This window comes from Oreochromis niloticus, linkage group LG7, assembly GCF_001858045.2.
Source record: "Oreochromis niloticus isolate F11D_XX linkage group LG7, O_niloticus_UMD_NMBU, whole genome shotgun sequence".
NCBI lineage: Eukaryota > Metazoa > Chordata > Actinopteri > Cichliformes > Cichlidae > Oreochromis > Oreochromis niloticus.
The window spans coordinates 21,236,747-21,257,855 of record NC_031972.2 but is presented as its reverse complement, the minus strand read 5'-3'; the positions used below and the strand labels follow the sequence as shown (position 1 = coordinate 21,257,855).

Sequence of the window (21,109 nt, the reverse complement as noted above, 5' to 3'; positions counted from 1 at the left end):
TCTTTTCGAAGCGATGATATGATTTATGACTTGCATATTTGTGAAACTGGATTTTAATTTTTAAGCCTGACACGACTCAGCTTGCAATTGTAAGTTTTTTTTCTTTTCTTTTTTTTTTTTTTTTACCGCACTCATCTGGAGAAATATGGCACCTGGGAGGATTCTCTAACAAAACACACTGCTGTTCTGTTGTTTCTTTTCTTTTGGGTTCATATCAGCTTAATAAATTCTCATTTCTCATTTTCAAAGTCTGCATTTCTATACAGCTTCCCATTCATCGTTTCCTCTCATAACTGCTTTTTCTTCTGTAGGGACTTGGCAGCTCGTAACTGTCTCGTTGGGGAGAACCACCTGGTGAAGGTTGCAGATTTTGGCCTGAGCAGGCTGATGATTGGAGATACCTACACGGCTCATGCCGGGGCCAAGTTCCCGATCAAGTGGACAGCTCCAGAGAGTCTGGCTTACAACAAGTTCTCGATTAAGTCTGATGTCTGGGGTGAGCTCCTGTCTTTTACTCTGCTGTTAAACAATGAGAAACAAATTTAATTTCCCTCATTCTAATTTTGCACATATTCCTCACATGATCTCAATTCGTAGTCTTTGACTTTGTTCTTTTTTGATTTATTGTCTTGTTCAACTTGTTCCTGCAGCATTTGGTGTGCTACTGTGGGAGATTGCCACATACGGCATGTCTCCCTACCCTGGCATTGACCTGTCCCAGGTCTATGAACTGTTAGAAAAAGACTATCGTATGGATCGACCAGAGGGCTGCCCCGAGAAGGTCTATGAGCTCATGATGGCCTGTGAGTACCACAACCCATCTTGTAAAAACATGATTAAAGGCACGCTTCTGTTTTGGAATAACTTTTTTGTTTTCCTTTTCTTTTTGTCAGGTTGGAAGTGGAACCCTTCAGAACGTCCAACGTTTGCTGAAACCCACCAAGCCTTTGAGACCATGTTCCAGGAATCCAGCATCTCTGATGGTTAGTGCTGCTTTCTTTTCTGTCTAAAACCCCTTCAGTTTTGGGCAAACTGTTCTGATACTCGTAGATATCCTGATGTAAACGCACTCAAGCCTGTTGTCTGTTGCTAATATGTCCAAACCTTCTTGTATTTGTGATTTCAGAGGTGGAAAAGGAGTTAGGAAAGAAAGGAAAGAAGACATTAGGCTCCATCCAGCAGGCTCCGGAGCTGCCCACCAAGACCAGACCTCGCAAGAGCAACATAGACAGCCGAGATACAGAGAGCCCAGGTGACATGAACTTAGAGAGTATGCCTGGTGCCTTTATTGCTAGTTGTTAAATATACCTTCACACTTTATTTACATTACCCTGAAATAAGTAGTGCAGTATTTGATCCTCACATTCATAATCTTAATAATCGGTAAGAAGTAAAGACCACAAACCGTTCTGTGGGTAAAATGAAACAATGTCTCACCGCCAATTTCCCTTTGAAGTAAAGATGGTCTGAGCTTTTGACAACCTGCAAGATCAAGTTCTTACTGAATTGTTTGGCTGTAACCACATAATAAGGATTGTTCCCACCAAAGCATTTTTTTTTTCCAGCTGTGAGGACTTAATTACACATGATCTGCTGTCCTGCCCTTCTCTTTGCCCTAACATTGCTCTAAATATGTTTGGCAGACACACTGGTGGAGCTCGCTTTTTTTTTTTTTTTTTTTAAACCAATTTAGAAAAAAATACAAATAAAAATCTGTAGTTGTTTGATTGCCTTTGCTGATAGTCCCCTGGTTCTTTCATGCTCTTCCACAGATCTGTTGGAAACGGAGGGGGCTGTGTCGTCACCCATGCTCCCCAGGAAAGAGCGCCCCGTCCTGGACAGCAACCTGAATGAGGACGATCGCTTGCTGCCCAAGGACAAGGACAAGACGCGTGGCTTTCTCAGTCTCATCAAGAAAAAGAAAAAGAGTGCGCCAACTCCTCCCACACGCAGCTCCTCTTTTAAAGGAGACTGCCTCTCTGATAGGAGGGGCGTTACTCAAGATTCTCGAGACAGTGATATCTTTAACAACGGGGCATCATTGGGCATTAATGACACCATACATGGCCTCCTCAGTACCAATAATAATGGAGCAGCAGGTATAACTAATGGGGCTCCTAGCTACCCAGTACCTTTTTGCCCTAGAAAGAAGTTACATCTTGTAGTGACTAGCCCAGGCGGAAAGGGAGCAACAACTCCACCTAGTGAGGAGGAACCCTTTTCTAACTCTAGGTTTTTCTGGCCCATGCCCACTGGCTCAGATGGCACAGAATGTAAATCTGTCACACTGCCGCGAGATCTGAGCCATCGCCGCTTCGACACAGGCACCGTCGGGGGCAAGCCAGCTCTGCCACGAAAGCAGCAGAAAGGAGAGAATACTCCACGGATGGGCACCCTGACTCCCCCACCACGCCTGAATACATCTCCAGATATTTCCTCCACCTTTTTAGGCAGAGATAATGATCTCAGTCCTGGTTCCAGTCCCAAGGCTTTGACACCTAAGGTGGTGAAGAGACCCAATGCGTCAGGGCCGGAGAGCTCCAAGACCAGCGCTCTGCATGCCGAGCTTCTGAAGCCCAATGTGTTCCCTCCTATGGGGGCAGCTGGAGAAGAGTGCAGGGCTCGCAGAAACAAGCACACAGAGTTCTCCTCCAGCAGGGATCGAGTAAAAATACAGAAGCCCAAGCCAGCCCCACCTCCACCACCCACTAATGCAAAAACGGGCAAGGTCTCCCGCAGCCCCACTCAAGAGCTCCCCTCCCCGACTGCTTCAGAAATCAAAGCTAAGTGCCTCCCTTCCATCTCAGATCCCCACCACACAGCCACTCCCGGTGACCAAGCCCGCTTACCCCTGAGTGAGGCCTCCAAGAAGCTGCCCTTGGGCTCCACCTCTAAACCTCAACCGTTAAAGACCTCCGCCTCTTCCACTTCAGTAACCAGCTCCCCCTCCAGCCAGAGCCTTGGAGGTTTGTCTTCTCCCCTCACCTCCCCCACCGATCCAACTTCACCCACTGCATTCACCCCTCTAGCGAAAACCCGATCCTCCCTCCGCAAGACTGCACCGCGCCAAGCCTCCGAGCGCACTCCAAACTCAGCCGTGACACGCGAAATGGTGCTGGAGGGCACCGAGCTGCTCCGCGCCGCCATTTCTCGCAACTCCGAGCAAACGGGTAGCCACAGCGCCGTGCTGGAGGCCGGCAAGAACCTGTCAAAGTACTGCGTGAGCTATGTTGACTCCATCCAGCAGATGAGGAACAAGTTTGCCTTTCGCGAGGCCATCAACAAGCTTGAGAGCAGCTTGCGAGAGCTTCAGATCTGCCCCAATGCCACGGGGGGCTCCAGTGCACAGCAGGACTTCAGCAAGCTGCTGTCCTCCGTCAAAGAGATCAGTGACATTGTTCAGAGGTAGCGCCTAGAATGTGACACTATCAGACATAAAAATGATAACACTTTATGTTACACTACCCTTTTTTCCCCCCCTCCGTGCATGTGGGCAAACTGTCGCCCAGGCCCAGCTCATGCTGGAGAGCAGCAGAGGTGTAGGTTCACACTAAAGTATGTTCTGAAACACTTAAGCCTGTGGTTAGTCTGGACGGAATCAAAGAAAGCTTTATGTATATGCCATCAGACAGTCTGTAACATTGAAAAGCCTTAACTATGAATAAACACTGTCATTTGGCCTTCACATGAGGCGAGGGGCCAAATCTTTCATCAACGTAACCTTTCATGGTTGATTTTTCTTTTTGAAATGATCATGTCTTATGTTTTTGGTTTCTTCCCTTTATCACTGACTCGAGTATTAAAAAAAAGACCTGTGATAATTGTTTCCATCACTGTTAGTGTTTCATTTTTTTAATCATTGATGCTGACAACAGTGAACAAAAACAAAAATGCTTAACCTCATCTTGTAGTTTGCCTTTGTAACACAAATGCCATTTTTAAATGTAAGTGTTAAGGAACTTCTCTTATCACAGTGTTTGTAAGACTCTGCGTTTTGTCCCACATGCCCCTACATTTTCCTGTTTTTTTTTTTTTTTTTTTAATATAATGCCATCAATGACTGGTTGTGTGCTGAGTGATGGAATTGTGTCAGTGTTTTTGTATGAATGCTCTTCTGCAGTATTTGCATCCACGTGCCATAATGTTATAATGGGAGCGAGCAAATGAGGCAGGATGAGCCTCTAGCCTTCACAGTTCTGCTTTTCTGCACACTTGGGTAACAATTAGTGCCTTAAACACTTACCGGCAGAGCTGTTCTTACTCTTGACACTTTACAAGTGCAGAAACACGCTTTTATTAAGTGGTTTAGAATGACTGTTTTTAGACGTGTTTCTTGAATTTCCATGTCTGCCATACCAAAAAAAACCTGTTTCCAGTCTATACTGGGAGAGGGACCAGGGTTCTCAGTGGATCTGTTGATTTGCATTGTCCTTAGACTGGACTTCTTTTTACTAAACAAGTTTGATTCAACTTTCACTACATGTCAAAAGCCATCAGTAGCAGATTGGCCCCGCAGCAGCACGCTGTCTGATCTGTTAGGAGGGGGTAACAGACTGAAACAGCGTTTCCGACTCTGACAGGCCTCCCTTGCATGTTCGAATGGTCTGAATGCTGTTTCGAGGCCATTTCACCCCAGAAGAAAAAAAAATCCTGGGGGAAACACTGGACTGAAATGTTTATGGAGCTGTCACTTGCTGTGCTACAAAATGATGTAAGAAGGTGACCAATACGGACTGAAAGAACTCGTCAAATTCCACTTCCATCATACGTTCTTTCCTCACCTGCATCTCTCGGACATTGTCAGTATTTGTGTTGTCGTCTCATCCCCGTGTGCCCCGTCTGACTGCGATGCCTGAGGACAAAAATCAACTGCTAGTTGCCTTGACTTCAACATGGTACTGTCAGTGTTGGCTTCTTTAAAACAGAAAAAAGAAAAAAAAACTTCCTGTACCAACCATACCACTACTCGACTTTTGTCTCTAAGCCTCCTTGCCAATTTTGTACACAAACTTTCACTTGTAAATGTCGTTTCCCCCTCCCCCCCTTTTCTCCCCTCTATCCTTGGTGCAATTTTCGTTGCAATAAAAAACAAAGCAGTTGTGCTACTTGAAATACATTTTGTGTATGGCTTATTTGGTAATTTTGGCTGTGAAGTGAAAGAAATGATCTTTCAGAAACCATTTGACTCTTCTCTCCCACCTAAAATGGTTAGAGTATGATAACATCTAGGCAGAGCTTTTTGTCACTGCAAAATTTCAGACAGTGTGTTGTGCTAACACGATACCTCTAGCACAAACTGGAACGGTGTGATGCTCATTGCTTGCAGTAGACAGGATATTAAAAGTGCTCTTCTCATTTGCAGCCACAGATTTAAAAAAAAAAAGAAAAAAAAAAGGACAGCAACAGGTTATGTATAATTTATTTTTTTCTGTCTAGAGTATTTTTTTTCATTAAAATCAAAATGTCAACATTTTAAAATCATATACACGCAAGAGAACGCATTTAAATGTTAGCACAGCTCCTTAAAAATTTATACATATGTACGTTTCTTTTTGTACTTAGACAAAAGCAGGAAGTGGTCACTCAAACTGCAGAACAGGTGGGGGACACAGGAAAAAAAAGGAAAAAAGGAAGACCCGGCCGGCCCACTTCCCACGATAACAAACCAATCCCCCACTTCCCAAAAGAGTTAAGACAGCGATGCAGCCCCTCCCGTACAGAGGAGCGATGAAGGGGTGGAAAAAGAAAACAGAATATAAACAGAGTGCCCCACTCTCCGCTCCGTTAGATATGAGAAGAATCAAGGCAGACATAAATACTAGTTTGCGCATCATCTCAATTCGCTTCCTCTCCCCTCAACCAATCGGCAGGTTCAGTAGTGTGCAGACGGGGTGGTGGGGGAGGGTGTCTAGTTATCTGTCCTTTACATACATTTATTAATAGAAACTATGTTACAGAATTTTTCCCAAGCATGAATTACAGGCAACCCACTAGCACACCGACTGTACAGAAATTGGCAGAGCGACCAAATAAATTTCTAAATTCAAAGTACAGTAGCGAGGTCATCACCAGTAGTTAAGAAGCAATATATACAGCTGTCCAATCAGGGAAACACTATGGTACAAATATTCGTACTTGAAAAAGGAGACCGTTTTTTCGTTTTCTTTCGTCATGTTTCGAGGGGCTCGCTGCTTGGTGTCGCTTTATGGGAGGCAGAAGAACAACTGCCCAAATGAAGAAGAAATGGGCCCTTCAGTGCGGACTCGCTGATATACAGGATGACGAGTATATTTTCACACTCAAACAGTAGGGGCTATGCTCGTAATACTTTGCCATTTAAGATACTGAGACTGTGCCGACTACCTCAAGTTCTTCGGTTATTTGTTTCATTAAAATGTGAGAACGAATCTAAAAGAGCTGATTTATTGAATCAAATTGAATTCAGAGAGCAGTGTGAAGAGCAAGTGCAGCAAAACAAAAATTCCAGAGTAATAACATTAATAATAATAAGGCAACAAACAATGACAAAGAAAATGCTGGTAAAGACAATCTTGTTATATGTGACGTGAGGGAGAGTTTGGGTGTGAAATGGGAGATGAAGAAGAGCTGGTGCAAAAAAAAAAAAATCTTTGTGTGACAAAACGAGTCACGGGGTGGCTGTTGTTGCTAAAGTGTCATTTTTAGCTCGGTCTAAACAAACACAGACAAGCTGGAAAACACCCAGTATTCCCTGTAATAACTCAGCGGAGAGGCCCAGGGAATAATCCCCAAGGAATTTCTGGGTAATTCCTAGTTTTCTAGAACTCCCCCTTCCCTCCTTTCTGAGAATATCAGCATTGCCACATCTGGCATAGGACTGTGCCAAAGCAGAGAAAGCAGAATTTAAAAGCCACAGGCAGGTTTGAATCGAGACCGCTGGAAAAAGCTCCCTCAACTACACATTCCTGGACGCGTGCTTAAGAGCGTCTACCCGTGTGGCTGCTTGATACATGACTTCATCGCCCTTGCGTTCTGCTCCCAAGCAAATAAGCACGAGTGAGATATCACACCTGCGTGTACTGAATACAGGAAATGTAACCCATGCAGGGGAGGCGGACTCTGGGAATATAATTTAGTTCCAACTGATTGGTGGTGGATGAAACTTAACGCAGTGTTTACATTTCGCATATAGCTATAAAATCCAACATAAAAAAACAGTCTTGCTTTATCATTATCGTATGAACATTACATCTACCTAAAGTGTCAGTGACCTGTGTAATGTGTGGTGGATTCTACGATACTATGATGGAGGGAACTAGGCTGAACGGTGTGAGAGGTTTGTGGGGGGGGGTGAGGTGGAAGAAGAAGTGGTATGGGATGACAATACACTGATAGAGATTAAAGAGGAGGAGGAAGAGGAGGAGAAGGGGGAGATGTAGTCCACAAAGCCCAGCTCAGCCTGGCCCAAGTCGATATTCGCCCCCCTCTGTTCCTTCCCTCCGCAGCCCTGCTCTCATGCAGCACCTGGTGCAGTGGGAGGGGGTGGGGTGTGAATGCACGGAGGTGATGGATGGAATGGAGGGGGTTGGCAGGACAGGAAGGGATGGGGTGGGACAGACAGTGGGAGAAAGGGGGCAAAGGGGCTTTTTGCTTGGTCATTAGCAGCCGCAGCCTTCCCTCTGGGGCTGTGGTTCGTTTGTTATCCGGCCGCCCTGAGGGGCCGAGGGCTTATGCTGGACCCCCGACTCGGCAGCATTCAGGTCCAGGCTGCCATCTTGGATATTCTGGTAGATCTTCTTAGCAGCTTCCAGGAAGGCGTCCTCAACGTTTTCACCTCTGAAAACAGACAGGGCATAACACCAATGTGAGACACAGAAGACAGCTGATTGGATCTTGTTCTGCAGGAACTGGAAAGCTGAAGTTGTGCAGACTTACGTTTTTGCGCTGGCTTCCAAGAACAACAAACCTGTTCAAGATAAAACAGACACAATGACTGAGTCATTAAAACACAGCGCCAAGTGTGCATGCCTCAAATACCAAGTCATCATTCACCCCCACTTTTAATTAATATTGCTCCATTTCTCCTAGAATTTACTGTCCCACCAAAGTAAACAGAAGGATCTCCAAAAGTCTCCAAACAGAAGGATGTTATCTTGGCTTTTTTTCCCCTCCTTTTTTTTCAAATTCAGTTCAGATCAAATCAAAACCATCTTAGAGACAGATCACAGATAAAACTCATTTTTAGTGTCAATATTTGTGGACATTTTGTTGAGAATCCTGTGAATATTATCCTGTTGAAAGTTATTCTTAGACAGATGTAAATGGAAAAAATTGCCTCCCACTGAAACCCTTTTCCACCTTAACCTCCCAGCATGCAGCGGTTGGTGTCTCGCTCACCGTTCTCCTCAGCAAACTGCTTCGCTTCCTCATACGTAACATCCCTCTGCGCCTCCAAGTCTGCTTTATTTCCTATGAGAATGATCACCTGATGATAAACACAAGGGAAGAGAGTGTGAGATGATCCCCTGGACACTTTCTCTGGGAGAAATTTGCTGTCTAATCCTAAAGCGAAGGGCAATCCAGGAGGACTTCACTAGGTTGCTTAGCTAATTGTTAAGATATTGATTGAGAGAACACGTGTGCTCAACAGGGTCCTTAGCAACTGCCATGTAATTAGAGATTTACTGAACTTCTTTCTATATGAGTGACAAAGTGACTCCACCAAAACTGCTGCACACCACCTTTTTACATGTCGATTTCTTTTGCTTTTACTGCAGAATTGTTCAGCACATCATCCACTTATCTTAATCAGTTGTCAAGAGAATTCAAATGTGGTATCTAAATGACAAAAATCTCAGCTGAGTAGGTTAGGCGATCTTTATTCAGCTGGAGTCATGACTTTAAGACTGTCAGGGGTGACAGGTACGTCAAGTTAAATCCACTAAGATGGTGCTGCTCATGATAGATGTCTGAAACCAAGGCAGGCAGATGTTGGGAGATGGCTCATATGAGGTGACAACACAAACGGTGCCACCACTTGGCCATTTTTATATACTTTAGCACAAACAGCAGTTCTCTACTGAACAGCTCAGGGTAGTTTTGGCTTTGGGTTTTGGAAGATGTACAGTCATCACTGCCCACAGCGCTGTGTGCACTGAACACTCATTTGTGATCTGGCGCTCTCCTCTCTGGTATGCATACAAACAAGATCAGAAACCACCTGTCAGTGGAGTCAGATCTGCCTGTTTCACTACATCAACACAAGTTTAGAAGAATCCTTGTCTTTATAGCACAAATGAAACAGACTAAACCCATTAGACTAATCAAAATTGTTCTAAGCTGTTATAAATGTATTCAGGATGGCTGTATATACTGTTTAGGGACATGAAAACAAATCCTTTGATATCTTTCCTTCAACTTGAGGCCTTTTCTGTGAAGCACATTCTGCTTCATAGTAAAGGCCTCAGGTTTATCTCCAGTCTTTTTAGTGTTTAGAAGTGGGATCACTTCCAAGGATCCAGGATACATCACCATGGTAACTTATGCTGCAGTTTATATTAGATAAGTGATCAACTTGGACAGAAATCAATGCCTGCTCACCAATCAGTCCCCTGAAAAAAATAAAATAAAATTTAGAACATTATCATTTCTAGAAGATCCAGTGGATCTTTGTAAGAAAGTGGTTTTTTTTCCGGGGGGGGGGGGCTCTAAGGATTTTGTCTTTTTGTGACAAGCATCAAAAACTGGATGGTTACACATGCAACTCTTAAATTATTTTTTTTAAAACATGTATTAGTATAGCAACATCACCCTAAACCTTTAAGTTGTTGATTGCATATAAAATTAATTAAATATGAATTATTATTATTGAATTTTAGGATTTGATTTCTTCTTTTACTTGGCATCTTCTTTCAGGCTGGCTCTAAAAGAAAAGCCTAGTCGCACTGAATTTAATTATAAATATTGTCAGATGTTCCGATGAGTTAAAGATGGGGGATTACTCAAATTTATGTAATTAAAAATGTTTTTGGGGCAACTTCCATGCTGACTTTAAATAGGCTATGTAGCGCACTGTCACTAACTGCAGTGCTGTATGGCACTATTCCTATACATACTGTACTCTTTCACACACTGGCTGCAGAAGCTCTGCTCAGAATATTGTGCATCACGTGTTTAACTTCTTCAGATTTATCTAACATTACAGTTCTGTTAGTAAAATAATTCAGCTCTGATACCAGTAAGCCTCTGTGTTCGCGACTGTTCACATGCTGCCAACACTGCCTCTTTTATGTTTGCATTCATAACTAAACTGGGTAAAAGTCTATGTTGACTTTAAGTTGATAACCACCTTCGTGTAAATGTTTAGCAGTATTAATAATGTTAGTGTAGCTTGATAAAGAGAAGCTGGCCTGGGTATGCTGGATTCACTTCATAGTAAAAGCCCCAGATTAACAGAATCTGAACACTTTGAAGTTGTTAAAAGTGGACTGTGTCAGAGAGAAAGCAAGAACTTAATACTGTTCATATTAGCTTAGTAAAGTTTACTTGTACTCGTAATTAAAATGAGCAGTGGATAACACAGCTCCATACAAAGCCTGTGTATAGTTTAACTGGATGTACAGAAACATCCCTTTTTGCTTTCTGCCATCTAAAATGTGAACAGGAAGTGTCATGTTGCACAAACACACTTCCCTGATGGAACACAGACCTCTGAGAGTGAGAGCAGGAAGGTTTAGAGCTAATCATATTTACCAAGAAAAACCTATTTAAGAAATGGACAAGGCTGAGAGGCTCCAAAAAGACTCACAGGAGGATGACAAAGGGATAAACAGCAAAGCGACAACTTAAAGCAATTAAAAGAAGAGAAATCGACACAGAAAGAGTGCAGAGACAAGGCTGTGGAAACACGTGTGCAGCTTAAGACAATCATTAATTTCAGTGCGTGTACTCACAGTATTGGGGTTGGTGAGGTTTCTGGCATCAGTCAGCCAGCTGCTGAGATGATTGTACGTGCTTCTCCTGTTTGACATCAGAGGGACAGAGGTTACTATGACGACAAGCAAAGACATAACATCCTGCCATCTCTGAGGATGGATCTGAAAAGAGGCAGCAGCTGCCATATAATACAGGCAACAATAACCATGGAGGAAATCATCTGGGAGTTATGGATACATCTGGAAGTGATACTGCTCTCTCCAGATCATAAGTATAAACTTTATTTATATTAACAGCTTTCTGTGGCTGACGATGCAGCTACCAACTCCAGTGCCACATTATCCAAGTTAAACCTCATTTCCATTTTCCAATAAATTAACCAGTCCTCAAAATTTTATTTTGAGCCATCAAATGAACAAATCCAGACACTCTAAAGTCTGCTCACAAGATTTCAGGCAGGTTATGGGACACAGACAATTCTGCATTGGTTTCTTAACCTCCAGAGACCCGAGCTCTTGTTTCCAATACATTTTTAATTTCTCCTAGATAGTGGTTAACACATTTGTCTTACACGCAAAACATCTGGACACAAATGTAGCCTCAGGGGTGACAAGCTACTCTGTGTGGAGATAAATAGGTGGGTTGCATCAGAAAGGGCAGCCGACGTAAATTTAGATATCTGTGCCACATCAAATATGTGAATCCATCCACTAGTGGTGACCTTTTGAGCTGCTCACTTATTTCCCAAAGTAACTCAGTCAAAGTAACTCTGTTTAGCTGTGATTAGATGGACTGATAAGTATATAAACTAAACTTTGCCCTCGAAAGGGAAGTGATCACTTTGTTACATAGTAATTACAAAGAAAAACATGTCTTCATATGGTAAATGGACTGGTTCTGATATAGCAGTTTTTGACTCTGAGCACTCAAAGCACTTTATACAACTTTCCTAATTCACCCATTCACACCAATTCATGTAATAACGGATGCATCCATCCAACCTGGATGTTGCACAGCAAAGGATATTTGCCTTGCAGCAGCGATCAAACCACCAACCTTCAGATTAGCAGATGACCTGCTCTATAAGAAATAATTTAAATGTTATTTATCCAACACAACCCACTGTCTACACTGGTGTGGCCATGTAAATAACAAATGTATACATAAAAACAGAAGAATGCAAATGAAAGCCACATCTTTTCATTACAGGATATGGTTATAGTTAGGTGTATAGTCACAGCAACCATAGATGACAGAGAAAACACTGCGTTGGCACTCATTTAGCCCTAGAGGCCATACTGGAGGTGGTTGCAGTTTGCGCAGACATTCCACATGTTCAGCTGTGTTTGTTTGGCATACCACTGATACCATCTAGCAGTTTAGGTAAGAAGGTCAGTCGCACGCAGTAACACAAACTGTTCGTATTTGTTCAGGAGGAGGCCTGCTGGGCTGAATGGTGCGGTTATCAGATGTTCATGTTTTCCTTTAACTTCCTCTTTCTGCACAATGCACTACATGGCTATTGCGTACACTGTAAAAGCTTCTGTAGTAAGCGGTGACCATGACTGCATCAATACATAACAAGCATGCTCTACCTGGTGATGTCGTAGACCATAAGCGCCCCTGCGGCCCCGCGGTAGTAGGAGCGGGTGACGGCCCTGAAGCGCTCTTGTCCTGCTGTGTCCCAGATCTGGAGCTTGATCTTCTGCCCGCTTACCTCGATTATCCTCGTACCAAACTCCACGCCAATAGTATGAGGGCAGTCAGCCATGACTGGGGGAGAAGAAGTATGTCAATGAATTCTACTTTTGCCCTTACTAATGTTTTTGTATTTCAAGTCTTTCTTCTGTCATCTGTTTTGTGAACTTTAACAAAACACGTGCCTAGTTCGAAATTAAAATTACAGAGTAACAAACATTATTTAATATGTATGGGTCACACATAGCCAACTTGTTTCTACTGTACAGCAGCAGTTGCATCAATAATTAATCGCAGTCTTTAAAGTCATCACTTTGTCTAAACTGCAAACACTCTTGATGTATCAATTTGTTTGAAACTGCCACTGAAACCCTCTTCTACATCACTCCAGTGTGTGTATGCATGTGTGCACTGGTGTATGGGTGCAGGCAGGATGCGATTGTGGACAAGTGAATGAGTAACACAGCATCTGGCTTGTTAATAGTAGCACTAAACACAACTGAGCTGAATGGTAATGGGAGGCTGCAGCTGGCTCATACACAGAAGAAGAGACTCTCACTGTTGAGCTCACACTCCACATCTATGCTGCTGACTTCCGCTGGTGTATAAAAGAAATCCAAAGACATTTAGGCACTCCAGTTAAACCTGGCAAATCTCACATGCACTGGGGCACACGCACAGATGAAAAGGAGTCAAAAGAAAAAAAAAGAAAAAGAAAAAAAAAAAGCAGGGCAGCACTTACATTTCTTTTCTGTGAACTGGTGAAGCAAACATGACTTCCCTACCCCCATGTCCCCTGTGGAGAGAAACTCAGGTCAACCAAGGAAATAACAGAAGAACAACAGTTCTCTATTCAAGCCTGAAGTGTTGCCCCCATGCATGATGCAGCAGACCCTCAGTGACAGTCAGCAACTACACTTAAAATTTCATGTGGACTTAATTAGAGAGACAGGAGAAAACGGAGACAGACGGGGATAGATGCACTTGAGTGTATATGGTCCTGCAGATTTTGACAATGTTTACATTTTCTCATGAATGGTACATCTATATTGTGATTTGATTAAGCCTCAAAGTACTTCTGCACTTCAAAAAACCCAAACACACAAACAAACTTGCTATGAACACAATATCATACAGCTAAGTCAAAGCAATATAAAACTGACTAAAAATACTTCTTAATACCTTAATTATCAATAAGAGCTGCAACACTTACAGAGTATTAAAACTTTCAGTTAAAGTTTCCCCTCCATGTTCCCCAAGTAATAATAAAGAAAGTAAAAAGCCAGGCCCCATCTCTTCTACTTATTTATTTAGTCTTCTAAGATGGGAAGTGAGCATCAAGTGTGGAGCAGCATGTTTTAAACTTGGGATAACCAGGATAAACAAGCTGGAGCTGTGGACGTGTGTCTGCAAGTGAGGAGCACAAATACAGAGCATGAGCACGCTGAGGTGCACATTTCTAGATGCCAGAACACCCCCTTGTTAGAAGTACTCAGTTATGTTACCTTTAAAAATAGACTACTATGACACACGCTGGACCCACTCAAAGCCACCATGTAATGGAAGTACAATATATGTGCAGTTTGTGAGAAATGCCATCAATGTTGGTCACTAGAGAGACTCCAAACTGCTGGCAATTGGTGCTGATCACTTACCGATAATGATGTATTTGAAAATGTAGGAGTAGTTGTACGGTGCGGTGGCCATTGTGGCTCTGAAAGAGGAAAAACAGAAGAAGAGTTTAGCCACTTAAAACCTTTAACAGAGAAAAGCAACTTTTCCTTAAAAGAGGTCAATACGTGTAGATTATAATCATTTGACTTTTACAATCAGTTTCCCTGAATACTTCCACTAATCTTTCACTCAGATTATCAAGAGGTTCACTAATCTGGTAAGGTTTTGACTCCATATAAATAAACTGCACATGATGTAATGAATAAGAAAAGACAAAGGCAATTAAGTATCGACAGCTCTTTCTCACACCTTCTGCACTTTATGCAAAAACAACACGATTCAAAACAAAGCATGTGTGGATATAAATAAAACAACAAGTCCTGTAGTAACAGTATTGGAGCCGCTTACTGTTTAGTAATCACACCTGTAACACAGAGTCATTAATCTCCAGTAAAAGCTGTACAAATTCCAGCGAGGAGTTACAGTATTAGCACAGTCCTGAAGTGAAGGTTCAGACAGCTGAGAAGGCCGCTTACATTCATGACCAAAAGGGCTAACTACACAAGAGCTTCAAGAACACAAACAAATTTAACTCATCAGCAATTGAACATGGATTTTTTCAATGTGTAATTTTATAAACCAATGTTGTTTTTGTTTCTAATATGAAGGGAAAACCTGCCAAACACAATTTTGGCACCAAGCATAAAAGGTACTGACCTTCCTCCAAAATAAATTCACCAGAACTGTGATTTAAATTAAATTGTTTTAGGTTCATTCAAAATACTTTAAATAATAAATCCTATAAATAATGCTTTGAATTCATTTTATTTATCCAATGGACAAAAATAACATGAAAATCCCTATGCTTTAATTGTACAGCAACCACAGAGTACATTTCCATGCATGAACTATCCAACAATACTTTGTACTAGATGGAGGGATATTAAGCTAACAGGGGATATGATTCCAATACTGTGCAAAAGTCTTGTACCACTGCTTATTTCATTTATATTAACTTGAATTCTTCTAAGGAAGTTTCCAGTGTTATTTTTTTTTTTTTAAAAAGTAGTGTTAAGCAATAGTTCTGCAGGCTTTCTGAAGGTCTTTTAAAGTTTTTCTTTGGACACTTGCTGCAGAGGCCTGGTCATAGTTTGAGGCTTCATTTGCTGGTGATCTTGCCCAAATGGATGGAATTATGAATTTTACAAAATAATACGGTGTATACCAGTCTGCAACACCCTTACTACAGAAAATCACAAATATGCTTCAGAGCACTCATAATTATGACAACCTTTGATGGGTGAGACCAGAGAGTTGATGGATCTTTTTTTAACAGTGTTAGAGCTTTTCAGTTATTAGAAAGACTTTACAGAAGGAATCACATTACCCTCCTGTCTCAATCTCACTTCTGAGAAGGCTCTTTTAGACTTGCACTCCTTTCCATTAATCTGACAACATCCGAGAAACACCCACACAGACACACACTCACACCCACAAACTCTGCTCTTAGAAGAAACGATCCAGAGAACTAAACATTCAAAGGTGTGGTCGTTTGACTCCACAGTTGCTGCTGACAGTGCTAATTTTCAACAATGCAAAAGACCTGCTGCATGGGAGGCATAGCACTGAAGCAACTACTGATACTTCAATGTTCACAATGAAACCAGAATTACAACGATTATATTACGACTAGGTTCCTTTATAGGTATCGTTAGGATCTATAAATACCAAATACTGATAACAGTAATTACCCCTTATTAATAATACTCACCATATTGTGGTAAAAATAAAGAAATACCAGCAGCTGGCTTACCAGTGATTTTTAAAATCTTAATTACTAGTAGTAGTAGTAAGCAGGTATGAGGGTGTCAGTCTTTAATTTAATTTTTTTTTTTTTTCCCAATTTTGGTATAAATTTTTTTTTTTTTTTTTTTTTTTTAAACAGTCAATTTTGGTATATAATTCCTTTAACACTAGGGCTGGGCAAGAAAAGGGGGGGGGGGGGGGGGGGGGAATCTTGCCACGCTATTTTTTTTTCCTTTTCACCAGATTATATTGATGATTATTGATATAAACCACAATATAAATGAAATCACTGTTTTTCAAGCTCAATTTTAATTAATTTTGATGTAAACACTTTTTTGTCAAAACTTCAACAAATTCACTGTTGAATGTTATACAGGTGTGTGTATTTGTGTGTCAGTGTGTATATGAATAATATTAAACAAACAAAAAATGTACGAGAAGTACAGTACTGCCTCTGAGAGGCAGTGAGACTCGTATATGGATCAGACATGTGACTTGACCACAAATGTGATGGGGTCACCAAGCTGTCTCTCTACGCTCTGTGTGTAGTTGGCAAAGTGAGAAATGTTTATGCCCAGGGAGTTGGTGACAACGATCAATTACTTGAATCAGCTGGTTGCATCTGAAATTTTCAAATGTGCTTACGGGCATCATGATTTTTACAATACAAGTAAGTTGTTGTATTAGTGATGTCTGTTTCTCTCTGTATTTTGTATAAGGTGTGGTATGGGAGAAAGTTCTGGGACTGTAAAGTCTTGTGCTGTGTAGGCAAATGGTCAACTGTGCACATGGCAAAAATGATTCAAAGCTTTTGTAAAAACATGTTTTTGACACATTTTTCAGTGTATGCTACTTTTCTTTCTTGTCAGACTTTAAAAAGACAAAAATATATAGCCAACCTCCCCACCACTTAACTCTTTGAACTCCTCAAACATATATCCTATCCTATATCATATCCTCATCTTTGGGCCTTGGGCCAAGTCTGACAGGTTGTTATGTTCTGTAACGCTGTTACTCAAGTTTCAATATTTTATGTTGTCATTTTGTTTCATCTCAATCACAAACCTAATGTACTGTTGTATACAACTGCTACTGTTGGCTGCTTCTCATATGCTATTTGCATCAACCTAACGTGATGCAGCTGTTCCAACCACACAACTGGCTCAGTGCAGTGATATTGTCATTCTCACTGGCCTTTCGTGTTATCTGTCAAAACATGGATGGAATGAATTCTATACTGACATCTCATACTTCTATGACGGAAAATTATTTTGTGATAGTTACCTTTATTACTGCTGCACAGTATTAAATCGAGGTGCTGCTGTACAAGATTGACTGCTGTAGGAGTAGTAAATAATTCAGGCTTAATCAAAAGAATAATCATTCAGCAGACAAATGATTTCTCTGTAACTTGCAAAGAAAATCTGCCTTAAACCAGTGTCATTCTCTCACATGAAGTTCAGAGGAAACTATACTGCAGTCAAAGCAGTTCCTAAAAACTGAAATCACAGTGCCCGAACACAACACAATGCTGGTTTTACGCATGTACTTCTACATCTGCAGATTGGTAACCAAATTTGACTGGTCAGCTTAATTTAAACTCAATTGTTAGAAATGCATGTAGCAAGAGAAAAAGTGGAAATAGAAAAAGCAAATAAATGGAAAAATACTGACAGCTAAAGAAAAAGAAAATTGAGTACATGGTTGAAATACAGAGGACATAAGACGCTGCAGGCTACTTAATTGAGGCTGAGTCAGATAAAGACATCACTTAAACCTTAGCTTTAATAACAGTAAAAACAATGTTGGGTCACAAACCCTCATGTTTACACATACTCATATTGACTCGAGTTTTGACTGAGGAAAAAACTGGAAATGTGACCACTGAAAACAAGACAGAAATATAGGTTCACAAAGACAAATTAAAACTTGACAGCTAACAATGTAGTAGTTGCACTTCCCTTAATTAATAAGAGCAAAGGTTCCTGAGTGTTATATTTTCAAGAGATGTAAACAACTCTTAGCGCTAGCAGTGCCTTTGTGACTGTGTTTCTGTGGGTGGTCCAAGAAAAGATTTGGCACAGTCCTCCACAAACTCTGCAACTTGACCTGTGCTTTAGTGTTTAATCACACCAACAACAAGCAGATAACTACAGCAAATTAATAATAATAATAATAATTTAAAAAAATGTATGTATAAACTTGCTATTTATAAATCATCATATTCTATCCAGGTACCAGACTTGGGGTAGCTCCATAAAGGTAATAAATTACACAGTATGTTTTTATTTGCTCACCATTCACTTAAGTGAAGAGCGTTTGTAATGAAATTATGCTCCACACCCTGATTTAGTATACGACCTTGAAGCAGTCACACCTCACTACCATCCTTTTAACTCCCAACATAATGTTTCACACACACTTTTTCTAGGCTGCCTGCTGTCACATGACCCTCATGTGGTCTCTCTAGCTCCAGTGTGATGGCCTGTTGATCTTGCACAATCCCCAGAAAGAGGAAAAGTAAAATGTGACTCGGCTGTGACGTTCGACTTCATTTTACACCCTTTTTCCTCCCACCGCTACACATGGCACAGAAATAAACCCCATGAGTATCAGTCAAAGAGAAGGCGAGTCAAGAACATGTGACCAGACTGCAGCCTCAGCACTTCTCCTTTCCTGAAGCTTTCTCTAGAGAAACAGGGACACTGCCTTTCTTCCTCTCAACCGACATTCCTCATAGATGCAAAGAGATGATGTGATTTCAGGAAATCATGACACATATATAGTCACACTGTCTCCGTGATGTTCAGACCCACCATTCAAATCACGTGACTCTAAAAAATGAGATACCCCATAGATATTATATACACTCTTGAAGAAGGACGCTACCGCGATACAAAAATGAGTGACGTGCATACATGCTTACAGTAAAACAAAATATTAAGTAACGCGGTAATAATTTCAGATGAAGTCCGCTAATACCCAGTGCACTGACACCAGAAACAGAAATGATGCAGCACTTTTAATATCGACGAAGGCAGAGCTATCTAAATTTCGAACATACAAAAGTTACAATGGCTAACTTAATGAGCAATTGTATTTATTTATTTATTTTAAATCTTGCACGTCTGCTCTTTGGAAAAAGGACACCAAAATAAGAGGCTAACACACCGCCGGCTAATGGATAAGCATTGCAGTACAGAAAAAAAAAATCGCTTTATTACAGTTATTCTTACACAAAAACAAGGAATTGGACGGGCCGGTCAAATCCATCATCAAACCCGACTGGGGTATCGGAGGTTGACCCTTCAATATGACACCCTAACAAAATGCCTGTCTCTTACCGACGGCGACTAGCTTAACGTTAGCCTAACAACCGGCAAAAATGACAGCGTCTCTATGTCTAAATCTCTGAGATTAGACACCATGCATGAAAAAAAAAAGAGCGCTACTACGAAGCGGAAAACCCGATACTGTCTTGAACAGACATGTAGATGGCAAATTCAGATAAATATACGGCCCTAAATGGGATGTTTTGACAAACAAGTTTGCGTTAGCTAGTCACCTGCTAGCCGACAGAGACGGATAACAACAAATCCCATAAATCAAAGCACGTAAGCCACCTGCCCTCATCAGTACATAAACAGCTGATTTAGATGCATTATTGAGTAAAAACAGGTTCAGATACCCAACCTGGCCTGAGCCCAATTTCATGAAAAATGCCACAATACACTAACTTAACGAAAGCTAGCGACAGTTTTAGCAGGCTAGTTTGTCAGCTAATGGTAAACACGTAACGCGTTATCTTGTTATTTCAAGCAAACCAAGCCCTTTGTCGTAAACAGTAGCATTTTTTCCATAACCGTTTAATATGTGATGCCTCACAATATTGGACTTAGACCCCAACCTTGCATTACTCATCTGTTAGCTACCATAGTTAGCTTTCCACCTAGCTAACTCCTAGAAAACACAAGAAAGCTTAACACTTCCAAGGGTTTCGTCGTTTAAATATCAGTTTCTCTACGTTTATTACACATTACACGGGCGTCTATGAGTGCAATCAAATACTCCCCTTCTTCTGTCCTTACCAGATATTAAGTCTTTTGCGCTTTGAGCTGTTCACAGGAGGTATGCAGGTTATCCTGGCTCAAGTATGATCTGTCTATCCAAGATGGCTGCTCACGGCACAGGGTTTCCTCCGCTCTATACAATGGGCTTCTGGGACAAAGAGCCTCGTATGCGGCGATTTGCAACTTGTGCACTGCCTCCTCGAAGGTAATCACCTTCACAGGTGTATTCTTGCAAAGGTTACTACTCTCGTAAACTGCTTAACAGGGAGTAATCGTCATGTCACATTATGAAATCATCACTTTGGTGAAATCATGAGCCACTATAAGAGGGAAAGTTCAAAATTTTAGCAAGCTTCATCTGCCACCTGAGAGGTTTAGGCTTGTGGTGTAAGCTCAAATGCTTCTGTTCATCAGATGTTTGTAGAGTTACAACATCACCATTGCAACAGAAAGCAGTATTAGAACTCCACCGAGAGGCATCGCTAAGATCTTGAAACACTGGGAGCTAAGCCCAGCCATGAAATCATTTGGATTTTCACTGGAAAACAGTGATATTCTTCCAATATGCTTACTATATATTTTATAGTAAAGTTAATATAAAATGTCAGACACTGTGCTTCACTCTTATAACAACTGGCAATGTTACCAGCTAATGGCCTCCAAAACTCACAACTGCATAACACAGGCCTTCACATCCTTTCACAGCAGAGTTTGCAAGCCTATCTATATCTATTTAGCCATATAACACTTGCCTCAAAAATGTATCACCAGTAGGGGCTCTAGAAATACATAATTTTGATAGATGCACAAAAAACAGAAGAATAAAATAAAATGAAACTTAAATAAGAAAATAATTCAGCAAGAAGCATGTTTTTCTTCTTTCATGTGATCTTTGCACTGAATTTTTTGTTTTGTAGATAACAGTTTGTGACAAATAAAACTTGTGC

The 21,109-nt window shown here is 41.2% G+C and overlaps 2 protein-coding genes across 3 annotated transcripts in view; one reads left to right on the top strand and one right to left on the bottom strand.

The window, feature by feature from the left end:
* The window catches only part of abl1 (c-abl oncogene 1, non-receptor tyrosine kinase), a 32,375-nt gene extending 27,259 nt beyond the window's left edge, over positions 1-5,116 (top strand). The window contains exons 8-12 of one of the 2 annotated variants that reach the window (XM_005470342.4): positions 312-496; positions 651-803; positions 894-983; positions 1,127-1,252; positions 1,773-5,116. In XM_005470342.4, coding sequence (XP_005470399.1) covers positions 312-496; positions 651-803; positions 894-983; positions 1,127-1,252; positions 1,773-3,409 — 2,191 coding nt within the window. In that variant the 3' untranslated portion in view covers positions 3,410-5,116. The remainder of the gene's footprint in view (positions 1-311; positions 497-650; positions 804-893; positions 984-1,126; positions 1,253-1,772) is intronic. The other variant, XM_005470343.4, reaches the window with a different exon arrangement.
* A 286-nt stretch (positions 5,117-5,402) lies between these two features.
* On the bottom strand, positions 5,403-20,334 carry rab14l (RAB14, member RAS oncogene family, like). Its single transcript, XM_003453869.5, has 8 exons — positions 20,181-20,334; positions 14,268-14,326; positions 13,355-13,408; positions 12,510-12,687; positions 10,932-10,998; positions 8,377-8,464; positions 7,915-7,945; positions 5,403-7,815 (listed from the first exon to the last, which is right to left on the bottom strand). Exons 2-8 carry the CDS (start codon positions 14,317-14,319, stop codon positions 7,638-7,640), a joined length of 648 nt encoding a protein of 215 aa, XP_003453917.1. The 5' UTR covers positions 14,320-14,326; positions 20,181-20,334; the 3' UTR covers positions 5,403-7,637.
* Between the last annotated feature and the right edge of the window lie 775 nt (positions 20,335-21,109).